Source organism: Dromiciops gliroides, chromosome 4, assembly GCF_019393635.1.
Source record: "Dromiciops gliroides isolate mDroGli1 chromosome 4, mDroGli1.pri, whole genome shotgun sequence".
Lineage (NCBI taxonomy): Eukaryota > Metazoa > Chordata > Mammalia > Microbiotheria > Microbiotheriidae > Dromiciops > Dromiciops gliroides.
This window is the reverse complement of record NC_057864.1, coordinates 126,496,903-126,517,171: the sequence shown is the minus strand read 5'-3', so window position 1 is coordinate 126,517,171 and position 20,269 is coordinate 126,496,903. Positions and strand designations below refer to the sequence as shown.

General features: G+C 41.1%; 2 protein-coding genes across 5 annotated transcripts in view; one reads left to right on the top strand and one right to left on the bottom strand.

The window, feature by feature from the left end:
* Positions 1-5,176, top strand: part of TP53BP2 (tumor protein p53 binding protein 2) — an 85,210-nt gene extending 80,034 nt beyond the window's left edge. For all 4 annotated transcript variants that reach the window (XM_044002632.1, XM_044002631.1, XM_044002635.1 and 1 more), the window contains 2 exons: positions 1,628-1,827; positions 4,329-5,176. In XM_044002632.1, the coding sequence (XP_043858567.1) occupies positions 1,628-1,827; positions 4,329-4,370 (242 nt within the window). In that variant the 3' untranslated portion in view covers positions 4,371-5,176. The remainder of the gene's footprint in view (positions 1-1,627; positions 1,828-4,328) is intronic.
* Positions 5,177-7,563: 2,387 nt separating this feature from the next.
* CAPN2 (calpain 2) overlaps positions 7,564-20,269 on the bottom strand; it is a 90,730-nt gene continuing 78,024 nt past the window's right edge. Inside the window, exons 15-21 of the mRNA XM_044002613.1 lie at positions 19,288-19,345; positions 16,500-16,564; positions 15,795-15,863; positions 14,712-14,790; positions 12,074-12,190; positions 11,736-11,794; positions 7,564-9,121 (exon numbers count right to left, since the gene is read on the bottom strand). Of these exons, the coding sequence (XP_043858548.1) occupies positions 9,098-9,121; positions 11,736-11,794; positions 12,074-12,190; positions 14,712-14,790; positions 15,795-15,863; positions 16,500-16,564; positions 19,288-19,345 (471 nt within the window). The 3' untranslated portion in view covers positions 7,564-9,097. The remainder of the gene's footprint in view (positions 9,122-11,735; positions 11,795-12,073; positions 12,191-14,711; positions 14,791-15,794; positions 15,864-16,499; positions 16,565-19,287; positions 19,346-20,269) is intronic.

Below are 20,269 nucleotides of genomic sequence, written 5' to 3'. Positions count from 1 at the left end.
ACTTGCCTGAGGTTCCATGGCTAGAAAGTGTCCAAAGCAGGATTTAAACTCAAGTCTTCCTATCTCCATATCTAGAACAATCCATTGTTCCACCTAGCTGACTCTAGGTGCAAAACATTGGATTGGGGATAAAAATAGAAAGAAAATACAGGCCCTGCTCTCAAGGAGCTCAAATTCTAATAAGGTGAAAACACACATAGAAGAAGTTTTGGCTACAAGTCAACTAGAAAGCCTATTGGTCCATAGGGTGCATTGGCAAGACAGATGGTATGGTGAGAAGATCCTAATACCCATGCCCCCTTGCAAATTAGGCTAGTATTTCCGTTAAAAGTCCTGAAACTGTCCTTGAGTTTTCATTATCTCAGGGGGCAAAAGCTCAGACTATTGACATTATTTTCTGGTCACCTGAATACAAAACCATAAGAAGCTCCAGCAGTTCTCAAATGTGGCTGGCAGACCACCATGGGCAACTCTGAGGTTGGGGAACCATTAGCAGATGTTAAGGGCTAAAGTTCTAGCTAGTCTGTCTAAAATATCTAATGAGTGGTCGCCAATAAGTTATAAGCTTTAGCAAGAGTTAGGCTTTGAAGCATTTATTAAGGAGAATAAGAATTTGGTAAAGAGAGAGAGAAAGGCCTACATTCATCTATCTGTTAAAGGGAGAGCGCATTTCTAGCTCCCTTCTCCACCAGAGTCCTCAGGAAGGAGAGAGAGACAGAGCGCCAGTCTCTTCCTTCTTCCTCCCACTAGCAAACGTCACTTCCTGATGCCAAAGAAAAGATGCATGTTCTTGCCCTCAAAGACCTTCCTTTCATGGTGGAACTTTTCTACAGTAAGTCTCCAGCAGGTGGCGTCATTCCAATCGTTACACAGATAAATGGATCCTTGATGCACATCCTTATTAAATATCTTTGCCTAGCTGTGGCTAAGTAAATCTCTTTTTGTTAAGTTTTGAATGCTCTATGAAAGTCATTTTTAATCAGATCTTGCAGGAGTCACTAAAATAACTGCAGTGTTTTTAGTCCTTCAATTTAGCCACCTAATTTTGACTCTAGTTTAATAATGTGATAGGTATGTATTTAATTCTTATGAGCTATAGAAACTGGACTGGGACAGCCTTTTTGCTCTAAAAGTAGTGCTTAGGGCAAAGTATTTCTATTTAGAAGAATGGGCAGTAACTTTTTATTGTTGTTGGTTTTTTTGTTTGGCAGGGCAATGAGGATTAAGTGACTTGCCCAGGGTCACACAGCTAGTGTCAAGTGTCTGAGGCTGGATTTGAACTCAGGTCCTCCTGAATCCAAGGCCAGTGCTTTATCCACTGCACCACCTAGCTGCCCCATGGGCAGTAACTTTTAAGAGACTTTTGGATTGTGTGACCTTCAGCTAAAGTTCTCTGGCGCTACTTTTATCTTTGTTAACTTTTTTGAGAAGTTTGTCTATACATTGCAGAAGAAAAGAAATCATTAAATTATTAGTGCAAGAGTAATAACCTTTCAATTTATACCCAGTCCCTATCTCTTGGGTGTTATATAACCAGATAGTCCCAAGGTTTGAATTATGTAAATACAAGTTATGGTTATTCTTTTCAATTCAACATCTCAGTGACATTTTCCCTTTTTGCTCCTAGGAGTTCAGGAGAAAATGGGCATAATGAATAAAGGTGTCATCTATGCACTTTGGGATTATGAACCTCAAAATGATGATGAACTGCCCATGAAGGAAGGAGATTGCATGACAATCATCCGAAGGGAAGATGAAGATGAAATTGAATGGTGGTGGGCACGGCTCAATGACAAGGAAGGTTACGTGCCTCGAAATTTGCTGGGAGTAAGTTACTTCTCTTTTAAAGGTTGTTCTTCCTCACTCAGGCTTTGGAGAGAGAAGACTTTGAAAAAGGTGCAGGATAATAATATTCTCACATGATTCCCCTTGAGGCTAGGCTATTTGTAGCTATGGAAAAGAGTGAAGTTACCTAGTCCAAGTGGGAATTGAGCCAGTGATTTTGACCTTATTAACACAATGCTCTAATTTCCCCTGTATCCATTATAGACAACTTTGCCCCAGGCTTATGGGCCTTATAAAGGGAATGGAAGGCTGTGGAACTTAAAAACAAATGATAGGAGTCTGAATACAAGAACTCAAATAACATAAGAGCCTTTTCTTTTTTGGACCAGAACTGTGATTTGATTGTTGTAGTGAGCTGTAGTGAGGTAATCCTTCTTCAAGTGCAGATCCTCAGTCTGTGTTCTGCAGTATGAAGCCTTGGTGTGCTCCACTAAGCCTGGGGGCACTGGAGCCCAGGTCTTTCTGACTCTATCTACTATGCCACAGGAATAAGAACATAGGAAAATTATAGTGGTTTCTTAGTATTGTGGACCTGCTGACCATACGTGAGAAATTTGTTTAGCAGCATTTTGAAGGAGGGAGGGATGTGGTCTGGCAGAGGTGAGTGTGTGAGAGTGCATTCTGCTGAAAAAGTTACGTGTTTAAAGGTGCGGGCATGTCCATTTTAATTATTTGTGGTACCTTTTAGGTCTCTTATTCTATTACTTGGTGTTTTGGGGGAAAAAAAAGAAAAAAAATGAGCAGAGAGATTTGGTAGACTGGGTTATAGAATCCAAACCAGTGGTATAGTGATGGTTCCTAAAAGTAATGCTTGGGGTGCCTCATTCTTGTTAGAATACTGCATGTAGTTTTGGTTATAAAAGGGAAATAGCCAGGGGAGGGAAGGCAGGAGGAGCTTAAGTTTCTCCCCAGGGTCACACAGCTAGCACATGTCTGCAGCTGGATTTGAACTCAAGTTTTCCTGACTTTGAGGCCCTGAGCCTCTATCCTTTGTGGCAGTGAGGATGGCTGGAGGGTTGTTAGAGTCCAGGTATACGGTGATTAGGGCTTGAATCAGGGTTATGCTGGTGGGAATGGTCAGGTAAGGCCTTGTATTTAAAATTGCAGGACTCTGTACTAGCAATAACAAAGAGCAGCTGAAATAATATTCTAATTTAGAAGCCTTTTTTGCCTGTATTTCACTCTGTTCCTCAGTCCTTTATTCATCGTGTGTTGAGTACTCAGCATGCCTTGCTTACTTGTCTGACAAAGCTTGTATTTAAAGATCAGGCTATTTCATGTGGGTTATATATTCAAATGGACTTTTACTTTACTGTAAAGTTAGAAATTAAAAGGACATACTCTAGCCCCTAAAGTCTCTTTCAAATGTCAACTGAAAATGTGAAAAACTTACTCTCTTCAAAGGATTTTTCTTTTTAGGCCTTCGTAGTAGTGATTGTACTTAAATTTGTGTAGCACAGTGCAGTTTGAGTACTTTTTGCTTACATTAATCCTGTGAGATATCCCCATTTTATATGCAGAAACTGAGGCTCAGAGTGGCCTCAGTGGCAGGTCCCACAGTCTTGTAATTAGGGAGAAGCACTTGAAACCCACCCCTACCCCCCCAACACACACCCTTGAGTGTGTGTGTGTGCACACATGCCTCCTCATTCTAAAGGGTCTCTTTTCTACTGCAACATGATGCCTTCCATATTTGTAATGTTTCTGAAAGGTTGTACTTAGAACCAGTTGTTCCAGATTTCTATTGGATAGATTTAGTTGTTCTCCAAGGGGTGATATGCTTCCATGCAGTGGTAGATTATTCAGTGACTGAGTGTGTAAACAAGTAATCAAATACAGGAATTTTCAGTAGTGTTGCTCATATGTTACTAGAAATAAATATACTAGAGATTTGATCTCTTACTCAATCTTGGATTTCTCAAGTACCGAAATCTTTTTTTGAGATAAATTTCACATGCACAATTTTTTCCCTGCTTAATTTGAGACTTAAAGCAGTAGAAACAGAAACTTAATTTATGGGCTTCAATATCCAAATTTATGACAGCTATATTTGCTAATTACCCTTATTTCCATTAGCAAAATGCACTTCCTTTTGTGTGTCGTGCTAACAGAACAATTGGGTATGTTTCAGTGTTTCCCCTTCACTCTCAGTCTCTGAAACATTCTCTTGGTGGGGGAATAGAGGGAGGAGACTTGAGGTGAGCAGTTGAATTACTAGTTTAACTTGTTCATGGAGTGAAGTGTGGATATCTTGTCGCCCTCACCAATAGCCTCTTCATAGTTACTCTCTCTGTCTCTCCACCGCTCCCCAAACCCTCCATGTAGAGGGGATTTAAAAGTATTTGTTACTGTACCACTTTACCTTTATAATCATTATCCCATGATCTTTTGATATCTTCCCAAATAGTATCAGAACATAGTTGCTCAATATAATAAAATATAATTGACTGCACATATTAAATTATTTTTTAACTCCTTTCTAGCTGTATCCAAGAATTAAACCACGACAAAGGAGCTTGGCGTGAAACCTTTTGGAATCGTTATGAAGTACTAATCTGTGTTATTAAAAAGAAGTAATGTGATTGGTGTGGGCACAATTTGCAAGTCTTTCTCTCCGTGACAGTGTAACTAACTTGAAAGCAATGAAGAATGTGCTTTAGAAGCAAATGAAGGATTGACTAATTCCATTGAGAACCTTCAACACACTGGAATGGTGCTTATAAGCAAGTGGAATTTGCCCTTTGAGGGGTAAAGAAGCTCCAGACTTGAGCATGTGGCACTCATATGGACAATGATGCAGTGCCATCTAAATGTTCTGTTTTTTATAAAAGAAAAAACCTTTTATCAGTAGGAAATTCACATTCTGCCGAAGTGACTTTATTTTGGAGCCAGCCTCAGTAAATGACTATAATCATCTTGTGCACACCACAGCGGGCTAATGCCATCTCAGCCTGCCCAGGAGCACCCAGGAGCACCTTTGGATAAGCAGAGCATTTTCTCAAGTGACTCAGTTGAAGTTGTGAAAAGACAGTACCATAGTTTGTACTGACCTGAAGAACCATTATCTAGTCTTAAGTGAGCAATAACTTTATATGAGTGCTGTAGCATCTTAATAATTTACACACATATTTTGAATATTATGCTATATTACATGTAATTTAGATTTAGAATCTTGTTTTTCACCCGAATTTTGATTCTGTATTTATTGTCTTTTGTATTTTGGAATTTAAATGTAGAAACATTCTGTAGACTTACCTTTAAAATTTGTCAGAATTTTATCTGATTTTATTTTTTTTGTCAATTGTGATAAAATAAAATTTTTGTCTCTTTAGTTTCTGCCTCTGATTTAAGTTCTTGGTATCAAAAGCAGGCTTTGATTAAATGCAGGACTACAAACTTCTTGGGTATCCTAAACAATTCTGTAAAGCAATTCACTGATGTGTTACAGAAATGTGACCCTCTTAAATGTCATTTGTCACCAATAACAAGAATGATGATGATAGCTCACACTCATATAGCACATGCAAAGGGTTGTACACATGGCCCTGAGAGGCACCTGCTTTTAAATGTTATCTTCATTTTACAGGTGAGTGAACTGAGGCTCAGAGCCTGATGCATTGCCTAGGGTTACATGACCAGTAATAAGCATCTGAGGCAAAATTTGAACTCAGGTCTTCCCAACTCTATGTCTAGCACTGTGGAAATTTGTTTTGATTTATGGATCCTACCTTTAGGCTGAGATTGGAAAGCCTTGGGCCCTCGGGGTCTCTCCCCCTCCTCCTCGGCTTCGGCTGAGCGGAAAAAGCCCCGTGGGCTATACAAGACTCCAGGTCAGACAGCTGGGGGGAAAAAAAAGCCCCCAGCTCCCTCCGACCTGAGCGGAGCTATCTGAAAGATAGCCTGTGAGGCATGAGACTCAAGAGCACACCGGACCCCCCTCCCCCCCCAGCTGCAGCTCTGGCTGGCGGATTAGCTTGGTCTGTGGGGGCGAAGGAAGCCCCGAGATTTGAGTGGAGAGAAGAAAAGGTATATATAGAGCTGGGAGTGAGACAGGAGGGGGGAGACGGACTAGATAAAGAAGGAGTGAGGACGGACTAGATAGAGAGACAAGATTAAGGAAGGGGGGCTGACTAGAGGAAGATGGACTAGATAGACTAGGAGGAGAGAAGGGTGACTAGAGGGGAGCGTGGACAAGGACGGAGGAGAGTTCAGTTCGGAAAAGGAGAGAAGGGCTGACAAGGTTACAGGCCTTAATACAAACCAGGGAAAGTGTAACGTGCCCTGAGGCCGGAGGCCCGGCTAAGGCCCTTTTTGTATTCAAGAAGTTTGAGATGCAGTGGAAAGAGACCACAGGAAAGCAGTCAGGTTGTACTTTATTTCCCTGTATTCCTAATTTGAAATAGTATCTCATAAATAAACTCTGCTTTGATTATTTAGTAAAGAGGCTTCTTAATATTTTGCTTATTAACTTGGGAATGGAGCAGTATGGTGGGACTTTATAAACGGCCCACATTAAATTAACGAAGTCAGATAGCCAAATAGTCAAAAGTCCCCAGATTAGTCCTCCAGTCAGATTAGCCCTCCAAATTAGGCTAGTCAATTCAAAAATATTTCACAATTTAATGGCGACCACAAAAGGACTTACGGCCCAATTATAATTTTTCTAAATTTATCATTTTTCATATAATCATAATTTTTCATAAGTCCAATTATATATAATTTTTTCAGGTTAGTTATAGTTATTAATAATTTTACAGCACTTTTATGCATCATATCACTCAGCTGCTTCAACATATCCTCAAGTTTGTCCATGAGGTGAGTGATGAAATTCCAGCATGTTCTTTGGATGCTACCTTTTAGCATATTAATTTTGTGTGCTCTTTACATACTTAGGATCATAGATTTAGAGTTAAAAGAAAATTTAGAGATCTACCTGGTCTGTTTTTACCTATGGAGGAAACAGAAGTTTAGAGGCTTGCCCATTCTCATATACGATCTTTACATCAGCTATATGAGATAGGCAGGACATGTGATTATGTGGATCTTAAGAGGCCATGACTTACCCAGTCACCAGGGTATTTAATTACTGCAGACACAAAAGCCAGGTCCCCTGACTCAAGATCAGTGTTCTTTTCACCATACAACACCAGGTAAATGACAATGAAAGGGTAATAGAAAGCTCAGAATATGAGATCATTATGTCATTTTGGTCATGTATTCCTTTTTTTTTTTTTGGTGAGGCAATTGGGGTTAAATGACTTGCCTAGGGTCACACAGCTAGTAAGTGTTAAGTGTCTGAGGCTGGATTTGAACTCAGGTCCTCCTGACTCCAGGTCTGGTGCTCTATCCCTTGTGCCACCTAGCTGCCCCATATTCCTTAACTTTCCAAGAAGAGAGATGGAACTAACAAGATTTTGTTGTTGTTGTTTGGTGTATGTAACTAATGGCACCTAAATAGCTTTGGAACAAAATCCTTGCTGTAATAGATTCCTTCATATTGTGGGTCAAATCCTAGCTCCTGTGTACTGCAGTAATTTGTACATCACCTGTCTCATCTTAGTACATTATCATTCCCTCAACAGCAATGTCTGTCAAAGGCTGTTTCTACAATTTTTAATATACCTTGTAGGCAAAGCCATGTATGTTCCTCTTCCAAAGAACCCTCACATCCAAGCTTCTTGAGAAGAGAAAAATGAACTACAGAAATCAGAGCTGTTCTTTATGATTAGATCATTTATCAGTACTGTATAGTTCATTTTTGTTTACAGAAAAATGACTTTCCTTTTATTCATGCATGGATTTGCAAAGATTATATTGGGTTCGGGAATAGAGCTAAGACAATCATAGGTGCTTTTGACCTGTTCCCACTGGTGCCTCCTGCTAAGAAATATCATATTGTAATTTCTTTATTCTAATTAATCATATTTATTTGAAAGAAAGGGAAACAAGGTGATTTTTTGTAGTTGTAGTAATATTGCTTATATTTATTTGATGATAATTAGGAAATAACATGGAATTATTTCCTGATGACCTTAACTGTACCAACAAGCCAACCGAATTCTTGAAGTCAATAGTTGCCAAAGTACTGAGCCATCAAGCAGCTTGTTGGTGTCCTTTGTCCTCATAAAAACACGATAGTCTGGCTTTCGTGCACAGTCTTCTGATTGGTCCAGAGCTGCAGTTAATTAATATAAAATCCCTAAATGTTTCACTCTATATAACATTGAGAAGACCAGATTCTTTTGCTCTAGTACTTCTTCAGGTTAAAGATAATGATTTGCTATTTTCAGGACTGCTCAGCCCAAAGGACTTGAAGAGTAGAAGCAAAATCATAGGCTTCAGAGCCATTAGTGACCTTCGGATATCACCTAGGCCAACCCCTTCATTTTACAGATGAGGAAACCAGGGCCCAGATAAACTGACTCATCCAAGGTCACACATCTTGGAATTGTTAAGACTTAGACCCAGACCTTCTGATTCTGAGGATTCATTGCCCTTTCTATTATCAGCCATCTCTTTCTCATCTCAAGTCTTTAAATGTCTTGTCAGGTTATTTATTTCATGGCATTTAAAGGAAGGGCCTTTTGATGCAATCTAATCCGACCCCTTCATTTTATGGATATGGAACGGAAACTCAGAGAATTAAGTAATCTGCCCAAGGAGACATATGGTAGGAAGTAGATATGAGTCCAGGTCTTCTGACATCAAATCAAGTGTTCTTTCCTTTATGCCACATGGACCTTCTGATATGTTATATTTTCCACCTTGTTTAAATGAAATGGTGACCTCATTGTCACTTCTGGGATGTCAGCTAAATTTGCAAATGTAAATACTTTATGCACAGTGAGGGGTTGGTTCCTTTAAAAACTGCCTCATGTTTGCATAGGTATTAGGTTTCTCCCTGCATTTTTCTTGACTTAATATTGTTATATGTGTGTATGTAAGTATGTAAAAAAAAAGTATGTCCTATTTGCAAAATTAAAGCTTTCCTCGAGGTTGCAAAGGGCTAAACTACACTTTTTTGCATATAATGTAATGAGGCTACAGATCTCTTGCTCTGGGTATGGGGAAATTTTGATCTCCCAAGTACTTGACAATGCTACTTTTTGTCAGTCCTAATCATCAGTTCAAGCAGTTGCTATTCATAAACTCAAGGTGCAGATCAAAACCAGGACACAGTGTTTCTTTTATGGAAGATTAGTCTTAAGGTCACCGTAATTTCAAGAAGTCTTCAATAGGGTCAGTTATTACATCAAAGGACCGAAAAACACAGCCACTGTAAGAAAAGAAGGGGAAAAAACATTTTAATGACCTCCCTTTCAGGCCAGGGTTACATGTTAAATACTTCGTAGTGTTGTAGTTAGCTTATTCTGAATAGTAGTTGTGTATCAGAAAAACTGGGCACGTAAGAGATTTCTTTATGGGCTAAAAGCTTATCAATGAATATTTTAGGCCATATCCCCACTTAAAAGACCTACATTCTTGGTATTATCAATCACTGCCAAGAATCCTCCTGTCTCTGTGCCTTTGCCATCTCCAATCCTGAAATGCACCCCCTCCCTACCTCTCTCTCAGACAATCCCCGATTCATAAAATTCTCTGATTCTCCTAAGCTGCAGAGTGAAATGAACAGAACCATAGTAATTTCTATTATAACAACAACAACAACACTGTAAAAATGAATAGCTCTGCATGACTTAAAGACTCTGATCAATGCAATGACCAACCATGCTTCAGGCCACCTGATAATGAAGTAGGCTGCCTTCTTCCTGGCAGGGAGAAAATGGACTTGATGCAGAGGCAAAATTTTGTTTTGGATTTGGCTAATACTGGGATTTGGTTTGCTTCTGCATATTTGTCATATTAAGTGCCTCATATTTAACTACTTTGCATATGTTTGCATTTATTAGTTATACTTATGCTGTGTAATCAATTACTAAACATTTGCTAAGTGCCTACTAGGTGTTAGGGACTGTGCTGTGTGTGTGTGTGTGTAAATTTTAAAAAATATGTACTTGTTTTCCCCACTGGAATGTTGGCTCATTCCAAGTAGATTTTTTCCTTTTTTTTGTACTTGTATCTCCAATGCCTGGCACATAGTAGGTACTTAATAAATACTTGTGTTGATTGATTTATGATCCATGGAGCTTAGCATTTTGACTACCTTGGGGTTCAAAGCAGTCACATAAAAATTGTATCTGGAATACAAGTATCCCTGAAGGGAGATTTAGATGAGCATTCCTCATACTTGGAAACATTCGAGTGTGGGAAACTGAAAGGTGAGGCAATTGAAGAGGAGGGGAAAAGCAGGGGTGTGGAGTGTGTTTTATGACATTGGGAAGAAAGAGGGTGGGAAAGTTGGGTAGGCAGACAAGTTTATTAAAATAGAAGCAATAGTGATACTTTGACAGGTAGGGGAAATTCAGGAGGAATGGAATCATGATAGATAAATAATAACAATATGGGTAGGGTTCCTAGACCTTACCATATGCCATGTTTTAGGCTTCAATTGTATTGTGACTATTTTAGATTGCAATCTTTAAGGGCAGGAACCATTTCCTAGGTTTCATGTGGCACCAAGAATGTTAATGTTCAATTATGAGCAGTTTTAAAATGTGTACTTTGTTGGCCCAAGGTATCTTCCCATAATACAATAAAAGAGGCATGTGTATACGACATATCTATGTGTGTATATGTGTTTGCATGTGTGTGTATGTATGTATGTATAATATACATACACATGTTGTTAGAGTTGATAAACCTTATCCAGATGTCCAATATTCTAGGAAAATTGTCTGCCCATTAAATAAGTTGCCCCCACCTCTCCTTTCTCCAAAGTGTAGGGATGAGACTTCCCTGCCAATCCACCCAATGCTCCCACTTAGACGAGCCTTATCGCTCCCATTATCTCTGTCAAGAGCAAGCTCAGCTTCCTTAGTCCCTGATGAGAAATCAAAATTGGTTAATTGTGACAGAGATTCAAACTGGAGCCAGGTGTTAATGAAAAAAGGACTCAGCTTCAGTTCTCCCTTACTCTCATTACCCTTGGTGGCGTGAAAGTGGAAAATGTTGAGCTCTGCTTATTGTCAGGTTGATGTAGTAGGCAACCTAGAAAAGACATTTAATTTGTATTGCTGGTGATTTCAGTGGAGGCCACTGCTGAGGCTCCAGGCATAGAAGTATTGTTCTGTATCTTAAAACCCTACCTCCTTCTATTTAGCTTTATTCTCAGTGGATCAAAAAGATGGAGGCAAAGGGGAAAAAAACAACACTGAAAAATTTTGCTTAACATGAAATTTGACCCTAAGGTGCCATCTTCACAAATGAGAAAGAAAGGAGAAAAATCACAGTAGGAAGAGAAGATGACAGTGAATAATGAGCTAGTGACAAGGACAGGGAGAGTGATGGGCAAAAGGAGGAGATATTCAGAGAGCTGGGTGGACTGGATTTAAAGTTTGTGCTGGACACAAGCATTTATTTAAGTCAACCTGTACCTTCGGAGGTAGTGTGTTTTTAAGAAGATCATCTGAGGTGGAAGTTGGTCTTTCCCAAGGCATTCATAATATTGAAAAAGGAACCATCTACTCTGTATTAATCCATGTGACCTTTCTTTAGCTGTGACCCACCAAAAAGGACAAAAGCATCCTTTCAGCCTTGGTCTGTACTTACGATAAAAGCCCTTAGTTGTATTTCTTGGAGTGAGGAACCAATGCTTGGTTGTTCCACACCTCCAAATAAAAGTGTACTGTGGAAGCTTGGAGTCATAATAAAAGCAGTAACTATTTTCAAAGTCCACCCCTTTTTAAAGACAGGTCAAGAAGTCCCGGGTCTCTGTGTCATCCCATAAACAAAGAGGTATCCCTCTGACGAGGGAGATGTTGATGACTTACACTGGTAAGATTGAGTTCTATTGTCCCGGTGTTCTCAGGGTCCAACTGCTTAAATACCTCTGTAAAGGAAGAGGAGAGAAAGGATATTATGAGCAAAGAGGTTGAAATATGGGTAATTTTTCCCTCATGCCTAGTTCAAAACCACTAAGTCTTAGTGATCATTTTGCTGATGAAGCACCTTTTTTTCTCCTGCCTCTAAATTAAGGAGGAAGGAGTGTTATCCTCATATTACTGTACAGACATCTGTCTGGCTCAGATGTTTTCACCAGCTGTGAAAGTCAGTCCACTTCTAATACTAAGAGAACCAAATGGATCTTTTGTCCCAAATGCCCACTTACTGAACAGTGTTTCCAGTCGAACTAAACACCGAACAAAGTTATCAAAGTCGATGATGAGCTCATCATCTGCGAACCGAGCTACGATGACTTGATGGAGCGGATAGGGTAGCTTGAAACCTACGGTTATAACAAACAAACAATCTTTGTCTTAGGTTTTCTGTAATCTGGTGCTGGGGAGCACATGGTATTTATGTGGTGGCAGTGAGTGTGGTGTGGTAACAAATGAAGCCCAAGGTCTATGATTTTCTCCTGAATGCAGGGATATTCCCCATCTCCCCCCCCCCCCTTGCCTCATTGAAACCAATTCCATTTTTCAGAGGCTGTATCAGCTGCTCTTTCTTTGGTTTCCAAACTGCTTTTCTGGGACTCAGCCCCTGCCTGGTTCTTCATCCTACTTCCTGTCTGTCTCCTTTGTTTTTGAAAAGGCTATCCCCTTTGTTTCCCTTCACCCATTCCCATCTCCATAATCTTTCCATTTTGTTCCATATTTTTTGTTTGTTTGTTTGTTTTTTTGGTGGGGCAATTGGGGTTAAGTGACTTGCCCAGGGTCACACAGCTAGTAAGTGTTAAATGTTTGAGGTCGGATTTGAACTCAGGTCCTCCTGAATCCAGGGCCAGTGCTCTATCCACTGTGCCACCTAGCTGCCCCCTCCATATTTTTTTTTAATTCTTTTCCTTTTTTCTTTTTCTTTCTTTCCTTCTTTCTTTCTTTTTTTCTTTCTTTCAGGGCAATGAAGGTTAAGTGACTTGCCCAGGGTCACACAGCTAGTTCAAGTGTCTGAGGCTGGATTTGAATTCAGGTCCTCCTGAATCCAAGGCCAGTGCTTTATCCAATGCGCCACCTAGCTGCCCCTGTTCCATATTTTTAAAAAAGAAAATTCTGCTTTTTTTTTTCAATCTTCAGAATCATCCTTATCACTAGATTAGATTTTTTTTTTGTGGGGCAATGAGGGTTAAGTGACTTGCACAGGGTCACACAGCTAGTAAGTGTCAAGTGTCTGAGGCTGGATTTGAACTCAGGTCCTCCTAAATCTAGGGCTGGTGCTTTATCCACTGCACCACCTAGCTGCCCCCAGATTAGATTTTTTTTAAGGGCACCTGTTCTTTTCTACTTTGAGACCCCATGGGATCATACATTTCTGCTATATTTTCAAATCTCTTTCACCACATTTGTTTTCTCTCAGTGAGAATGGGACTAAAGTCCTAGATTTGAGAAATGTAGAGCTCTAGTTAGAGATGTCCAGTGAAGGAAGAGGATGCACTACTCTGGCTACTGGTTAGCTGAGTGGATAGAGCACAGGACTAGGAATCAGGAAGAACTGAGCACAAACCCCTGCCACATACACTTACTAGTTGTGTCACCCTGGGCAAGTGCCTCAGTTTCCTCATCTGTAACATGTGGATAATAATAATGGGGTTGTTATAAGGATCAAATGAGTTAATACATGTTGAGTGCTTTGCAAACTTTAAAGAGCTATATAAATGTTACTATTACTCGAGGAGTCAGCCCATCTCAATTTGGGGACTTACGATGTTCCTTTTTACACTGAGCTGAAATCTGCCTTTCTCTTCTTTCCACCTGTTGCTCCTAGTTCTGTCCTCAGACCCAAGGAAAACACATTTAATCTCCCTTCTACATGACAATTCAATGTTGAGAGTCATTGTGTCCCTATGCCATCTTCTCCAGGCTAAACATTCTTAGTTCCTTTAGTTTCCTCACCCACTTCTGGATGTATTACAGATTATAAAAGTCCTTTCTAAAATATGGCTGCCCAGAATGGAACCTAGCATTCTGGTTGTGGTAGAGGGATTCTTGTCAGGATAAGGCTGGCCTCAATGTCCTGAAATGTTCCTTTCAACTCTGTCATTCTGTGATGTAGTCTGGATGGGCCAGAGTATAGCAGGACTATCACCACCCTGTTCTACATAATCCTAACTGAAGGTTGTTGGAGTTAAGTGACTTGGCCAAGGTCACAGAGCTAGTAAGTGTTTGGGGCCAGATTTGAACTTGGGTCCTGTTGACTGGAGGGCTAGTGGTCTATCCCTTGTGCCACCTAGCTGCTCCTCTTAAATGAAGTTAAAAAAAAAAAATCAGCTCTCCTAGGCAACTTGGCTAAATGGAGCCCTTTGAGAAATACTATGTGGGAACCTCTCTGGGCCTCAGTTTCCTTCTCTGTATAATTATAGGGTTGGACTAGATAACTTATAACAGGTTCCTTCTAGATCTGAATACCATAAGCCTATGATTTTTTTTTAAGTGAGGCAATTGGGGTTAAGTGACTTGCCCAGGGTCACACAGTTAGTAAGTGTTAAGTGTCTGAGGCCAGATTTGAACTCAGGTGACTCCAGGGCCAGTGCTCTATCCACTTCGCCACCTAGCTGCCCCAGCCTATGAATTTTAAAAAAAAATTTTAAAGGCTGGCCTGTTAGAGTGTTCTCAAAGAGTTTTAAATTCGGAAAGAGAACTAGGAGGGGGAGATTCTGTACCAAGTCATGTTTTGCCAAGTTATTCTTTTGAATGTGGGGGGAAAAGAGACGTATTACTACTTTATTATGAGGGGCAGTTTACTGGACTTTGATTAAAGGAAGGTGATTTGCAATGATTTTGAAATAAATGAAAGCACCTGGGATACATTACCTGCTTCTTCTAATGCTTTACGCATCTCGTAGGCATTCATGGTGCCGGATCTATCCACATCCATCTCCTTGTAAATTTTCTGGAACAAACGAAGCAGACATGAAGAACTTGACTTTTTAAGGCCCATTTTTTTTTCCTGTGTCTCATGCAAAGCTGGAATAGTATTTTTTAAAACAACTACAGACCTTTAACTTAATACTATCAATAATCTTAGGGCAAACAATTAGTTTTCTGATTTAGTTGACTAAGAAAAGCAAGAATTTTGTAGCCATCTCCTCCAGCTGGGTCTGTGTGTGTTTCTCTATAAGTGTGAAGCTCACTTTGTATTCTGTTGACCTGAGAAAGCTTAAAATCTTAGGCTTTGGGGCCTAACATTTTTAGCTATTGCATACTCAGAAGTTTTATGGTTTAAATTACCACCATTTCTTACTTCATCCTTTTTCCTCCCTGTGCCCTCTGATCCCTTCCTGGAAGGGTCTCTCTGAGCCCCAATTACTATCTATTAAAGTCTCTCCTTTATCAAGTCTCAACATGAGTTCTAGCTCCTTCATGATACCTTCCCTGACTGCCCAGGGAAGAATTATTTTTGTCTCCTCAAATTTCCCTCAGTACTTTGCCTGGACCTTTCTTCACATCTATCACCTTCTGTTCCTCATGTGCATATTTGGTTCAGATGATGAACTTCTTGACAGCAGGCCTCTATTTCTGGCTCTAGCTTTGTCTCCCCAGTGCCTTACACAGAGTAGATCTTTAATAGCTTGTTGAACTAAATTGGCCATTCTTTATCCACCAGTCAGAAGGTCATTTGACAACAGTGCATTATTGCTGAGCCAAATTATGCCAACTCTCTTCTCTCTGCAAGTTCTAAATGCCAAATTGGCAAAGTATTGAGAAGTCATTTCTTTAAAAAATTTTTAGTTTATGTTTATGAAACTGAAAAGCCCTCTAGCTAGGTACAACTTTTTTTTTTCAAGTCCATAATATGTTTAACAAGGTCGTTCCCAAACCATGCTGTTTATCTGTCTCTTCCTGAACTTCCTTTTGCATTTGTAATATGTGTCCCACCCACCGTGCCTGGAATACCTGGTATTTTTGTATTTTTGACCAGAGAAGGTAGAACTCCTTCAGCCCGAGTTTGCCACTCCCATCAGCCTGCCTTTGGTTAAGGAAAGATCGTTGTATTCTGTGGAAATTGTTTCCTTAAGTAGGTTTCCTTAGAAGGTGTGGACATGCTTTTTTTCTCTTCCTGTCTCCTGGTAGGGTGACATCTCACCAACAGAAGCCACACCTGTGCATGATTCAGGCAGGGGACCAGGGTCTTACTTCTTAGACAAGCTGGATGTTTTAAAGGAGAGAGCTTGTGGCATCTCTAATCACCTTTCAAATTCCATCCTCTTTCCCCCTCCTCATTCCTTCCTAGAAGAAGTGGTGTTGCTTCTCGCCTTCCTGTTTCTTTTCTTTTTTTCTTTTTTTTGGTGGGGCAATGGGGGTTAAGTGACTTGCCCAGGGTCACACAGCTAGTAAGTGTCAAGTGTCTGAGGTCGGATTTGAACTCAGGTACTCCTGAATCCAGGGCCAGTGCTTTATCCACTGCGCCACCTAGCTGCCCCCCCCCCTTTTAAAAAATCTTAACCCCAGGAATTAACCAATTTCTTTCATTACCTCTCCACACCCAAGCTCACAGACAAACCTCCAGCCCAGTGATTCGATGCTGCTTCTTCAGCCACAGGCAGCATCTCTACAAATCCCTGGTTCTGAGTTCCCTAGCTAGCACATGTTTAAGGATACATCTAGCATGTCAACCATGATCTTGCAAGTCTCGATGCTGAAGCCATCCGACTTGATATCTGGACCTAGAGGACACAGAAGGAAAGTCAGATCTTTGGTGTTTTGAGTGTGAGCTCCTGAAGAGCAAACGGGTGTACTGCAGGAGGCTAACTTTATTCTATACAGTGCCTGGCAAAGGCCATGGGGAAAGAAGCTTTCAATAATTATTTAAAAATAAAGGAATGAGAAGTAGTTGGACTATTTATATAAGTATTAAGGCCCCTTGTGGGTAGGAAGCAGAGAGGTGTTTTGATTTCATAACTAAGGAAACAGCTAGGCTAGAAACCAGCTGATACTTAGAAAAACAGTTGACATTTTAAAATAGCACTTATTAGCTGGTGACCCTGGGTAAGTCGCTTAACAGGTCTGTGTCTCAGTTTCCTCATCTGAGGGAGTTGGACTTCATAATCTCTGTGGTTCCTTTCAGCTCAGCTTCCATGACATGACTATTAAAGCATGACTCTATACACTTCAGGGAGTGATAGGGCTGTCTGTGGAAATTCACAGGAAGGGGTTCATGTTTCTTGTTCTGTTATTTTTAAAAGACAAACAAATCTTCCCAGAAGTGTATTCACCATGCTGGGGACAGGTGCAGTTATCTCAGGGCAGAGGCTTTCTTTGGAGCTGCCTTCTTGGTCACCCCTGACCTTAGAAATACGGGGCCTTGCTATAGGCCTGTTTATAGTCTGAGTATGACTTTGCCAGAGCCTCATTTCTAGGGAAATATATGTGTTAGAACTGCTAGGGGCTATATGAGCAAGAGTTAAGTGTGTGTGGGAGGCAGGGAGGGTGTGGTGTGAGGAGGGGATGGGCCCATAGCCAGGACCCTGGTGTCACCAGTCAGAAAAGGGAAGGGTATGCTGGGCCCAGAGACACACGTGGGCCAATTAATACTCTGTAGCTGAAATGAGGTTTCCCTCCCCTCCATTCCCCTTTTGTCCATCCCTCTGTGAATTAACAATGAGGCTCTTGGTCTTCATGGACCCGTGATCACCACACATCTGAGACACTAGCATTACCTCATTGTGCCTGGTGGCCTTTGGGGTAAACACCACCTCACATGGTGAGGGAAGCCTTGTTGGGTTGGCTTCACCACTGCTTGAGGTTGTGTGCATCTGGACTGGGGGACATCTAAACTTTAGCCATGTTAAGGCCATTTTAAACTTTCCTCCCTACTGTATGTGGGTGTTCCTGCTTGGGCGGCGTAAGCTGTAACTTGTGTATTTCTTTGATTCACATAGGACCAGATGGGTCTTTTATCACCTTACTTTTATGGGATCTTTGAAACTGATATAGAGGCAGCTGGGTGGCTCAATGGATAGAGTTCTGGGCCTAGAGTCAGGAAGACTTATCTTCCTGGAGTTCAAATCTGGCCTCAGACACTTACTAGCTATGTGACTCCGGGAAAGTCACTTAACCTCTATTTGCCTTAAGCCGCTGGAGCAGGAAATGGCAAGCCACTCCAGTGTCTCTCCCAAGACAATCCCAGCATGGTCCACGGGGTCATGAAGAGTTGGACATGACTGAACAACTCAATCACAACAACAACTGATATTAATGTATATTGGAATGGTGGACTCAGCAAGGTTGTGAAGGTCTTTGCCTGTTGTCTTCCTCTGCAGAATGTAAGCCCTTTAAAGGTAGCGGATATGATTTTGCCTTTCTTTATATCCCTAGAGCTTGGAACAGCTCCTGGTACATGGTAAGCATTTCAGAAATGCTTGTTGACTGAGTCTTTCAGAGACCTTTAAAAACAAGAGGGCTTCTTATCTGTCCTAGAGGGGTGAGGGGTAGGTCTGCTTCCAGTCAGAGAGGTGGAATAGAGGCAGCACCTGAACACAAGTCTTCTAGGCCCCTGGGTCAGCTCTCTGACCTTGGCTTCTGGAAGTGGTTTCTATCCCATGCTGCTGCTGGAACCCTTTCAAATGACACTGCTACTCTGAAAATGTTGGGTGTGGAAGCGGCCTTTTTAAAGTTCACTGACTTGGTTCAATGGCAGAGATTGTTCCCCCAGGCATAGCCCTGGTCAAATATCTGGGGTTATTTTAGCACAGATGTATGAGATGGAGATTTATTATTTTTATTTTTTGCAGGGCAATGAGGGTTAAAGGACTTGCCCAGGGTCACACAGCTACAAAGCATCAAGTGTCTGAGTCCGGATTGGAACTCAGGTCCTCCTGACTCCAGGGCCAGTGCTTTATCTACTGCACCACCTAGCTGCCCCCAAATGGAGATTTTTTAAAAAGCCTTTGGCCACCAGCATTAGGATCATCTGATCAATTTCTCCTTTTCCTTCTGGCCCATCACTGGATTCTCTCTACTTCAACTATTTCCTTTTTATTTTTATTTTTATTTATTTATTTATTTTTTTTAAGGCAATGGGGGTTAAGTGACTTGCCCACGGTCACACAGCTAGTAAGTGTCAAGTGTCTGAGGCCAGATTTGAACTCAGGTACTCCTGACTCCAGAGCCGGTGCTTTAACCACTGCGCCATCTAGCTGCCCCCAACTATTTCCTTTTTAAACAGAGCTTTAAACTACTGGGCATGGCTTCTGGCTGGCATCAATGGAGTTATCTCAGCTTTTTGTTCTACCAAGAGAGAGCTATGACTGGTTCTGAAGGAGAATGAGGGATCCAGTCCCAGCCACCAGTGATAGGCCAGAGGTCGGGGCGGTGATACACTACTTTTCCCTTATACCCCTAAAGGAGAAGAAGAGGGTTGGGAGAACTGGAAAGAAGAGACCCTTACGTTTTGCTAGGACTCTTCTCAGGATGGTCTGCAGCTCAAAGGCAGAGATCTCCGCATCCTGTGGAAACATACATACAACATGCACACAGTCAGTTTCTATCCTAAATCAGACTAATTACATGGCTGACACACCACCATGAAAAGGGGAAAAGTGAGAGACCCAATAAAGTGCTGCAAGATGCATCACCAGACTGTGAACCCAAGGCACCCAGACAATACCTCACTGCCCTGAATGTCTGATTCTTAAGGAAGGCACCATGTGAGATGGTTCTGGTACAGGAGGGCTTTGGCAAACAGCACCAGGGAACTGAACAATCCCAAGCAGGATTTAGTCAGTCAAGCTGTTCCTGATCACTTCTAGCTCAACTGCCTTGTTGGTTGGTTTGGTTTTTTTCCATTTTACTCTTCTGCTCCCACACCTGAGGTACCAGCTTTATTGCTAACTGGACCAAGTCCAGATTTCTCATTATTGTCTTCAAGATCCCTGCCTGTCCTTTTCATTCTCATTCGTTGCTCTTCACTGAAGATTCTTCCCTCCATCCAGGGCTGCTGCCTCTCATGCCTGCCTGTTCCCACTTCTGTGCCCACTTGGCACGTCATTCTCATTCTTTTGGAACAAATCCCTCTCCCTTTAAAACCCTGCTCAACATAGCTAATATGGAAATATGTTTTGCATGACTTCACATGTATAATGGATATCATATTGCTTGCCTTCTCAAGGGGTGGGGGAGGGATGGGAAGAAAGGAAAGAATCGGGGACTCAAAATTTAAAAAACTGAATGCTAAAAATACATTTAAAAGAAACAATGACTATTCAGTGGGGAGACTTCTAGGAACTGAGGCAGAATGAAATAAGCAGAACAAGGAAAACAATATGCATAAAGATGACCGTAATGTAAATAGAACAGAAAAAAAAAAGCCCAGTTTCACTAGACTGACCAAGCTTGTTCCCAAAGAAGAGCTGAAAAAATGCACCTCCCTC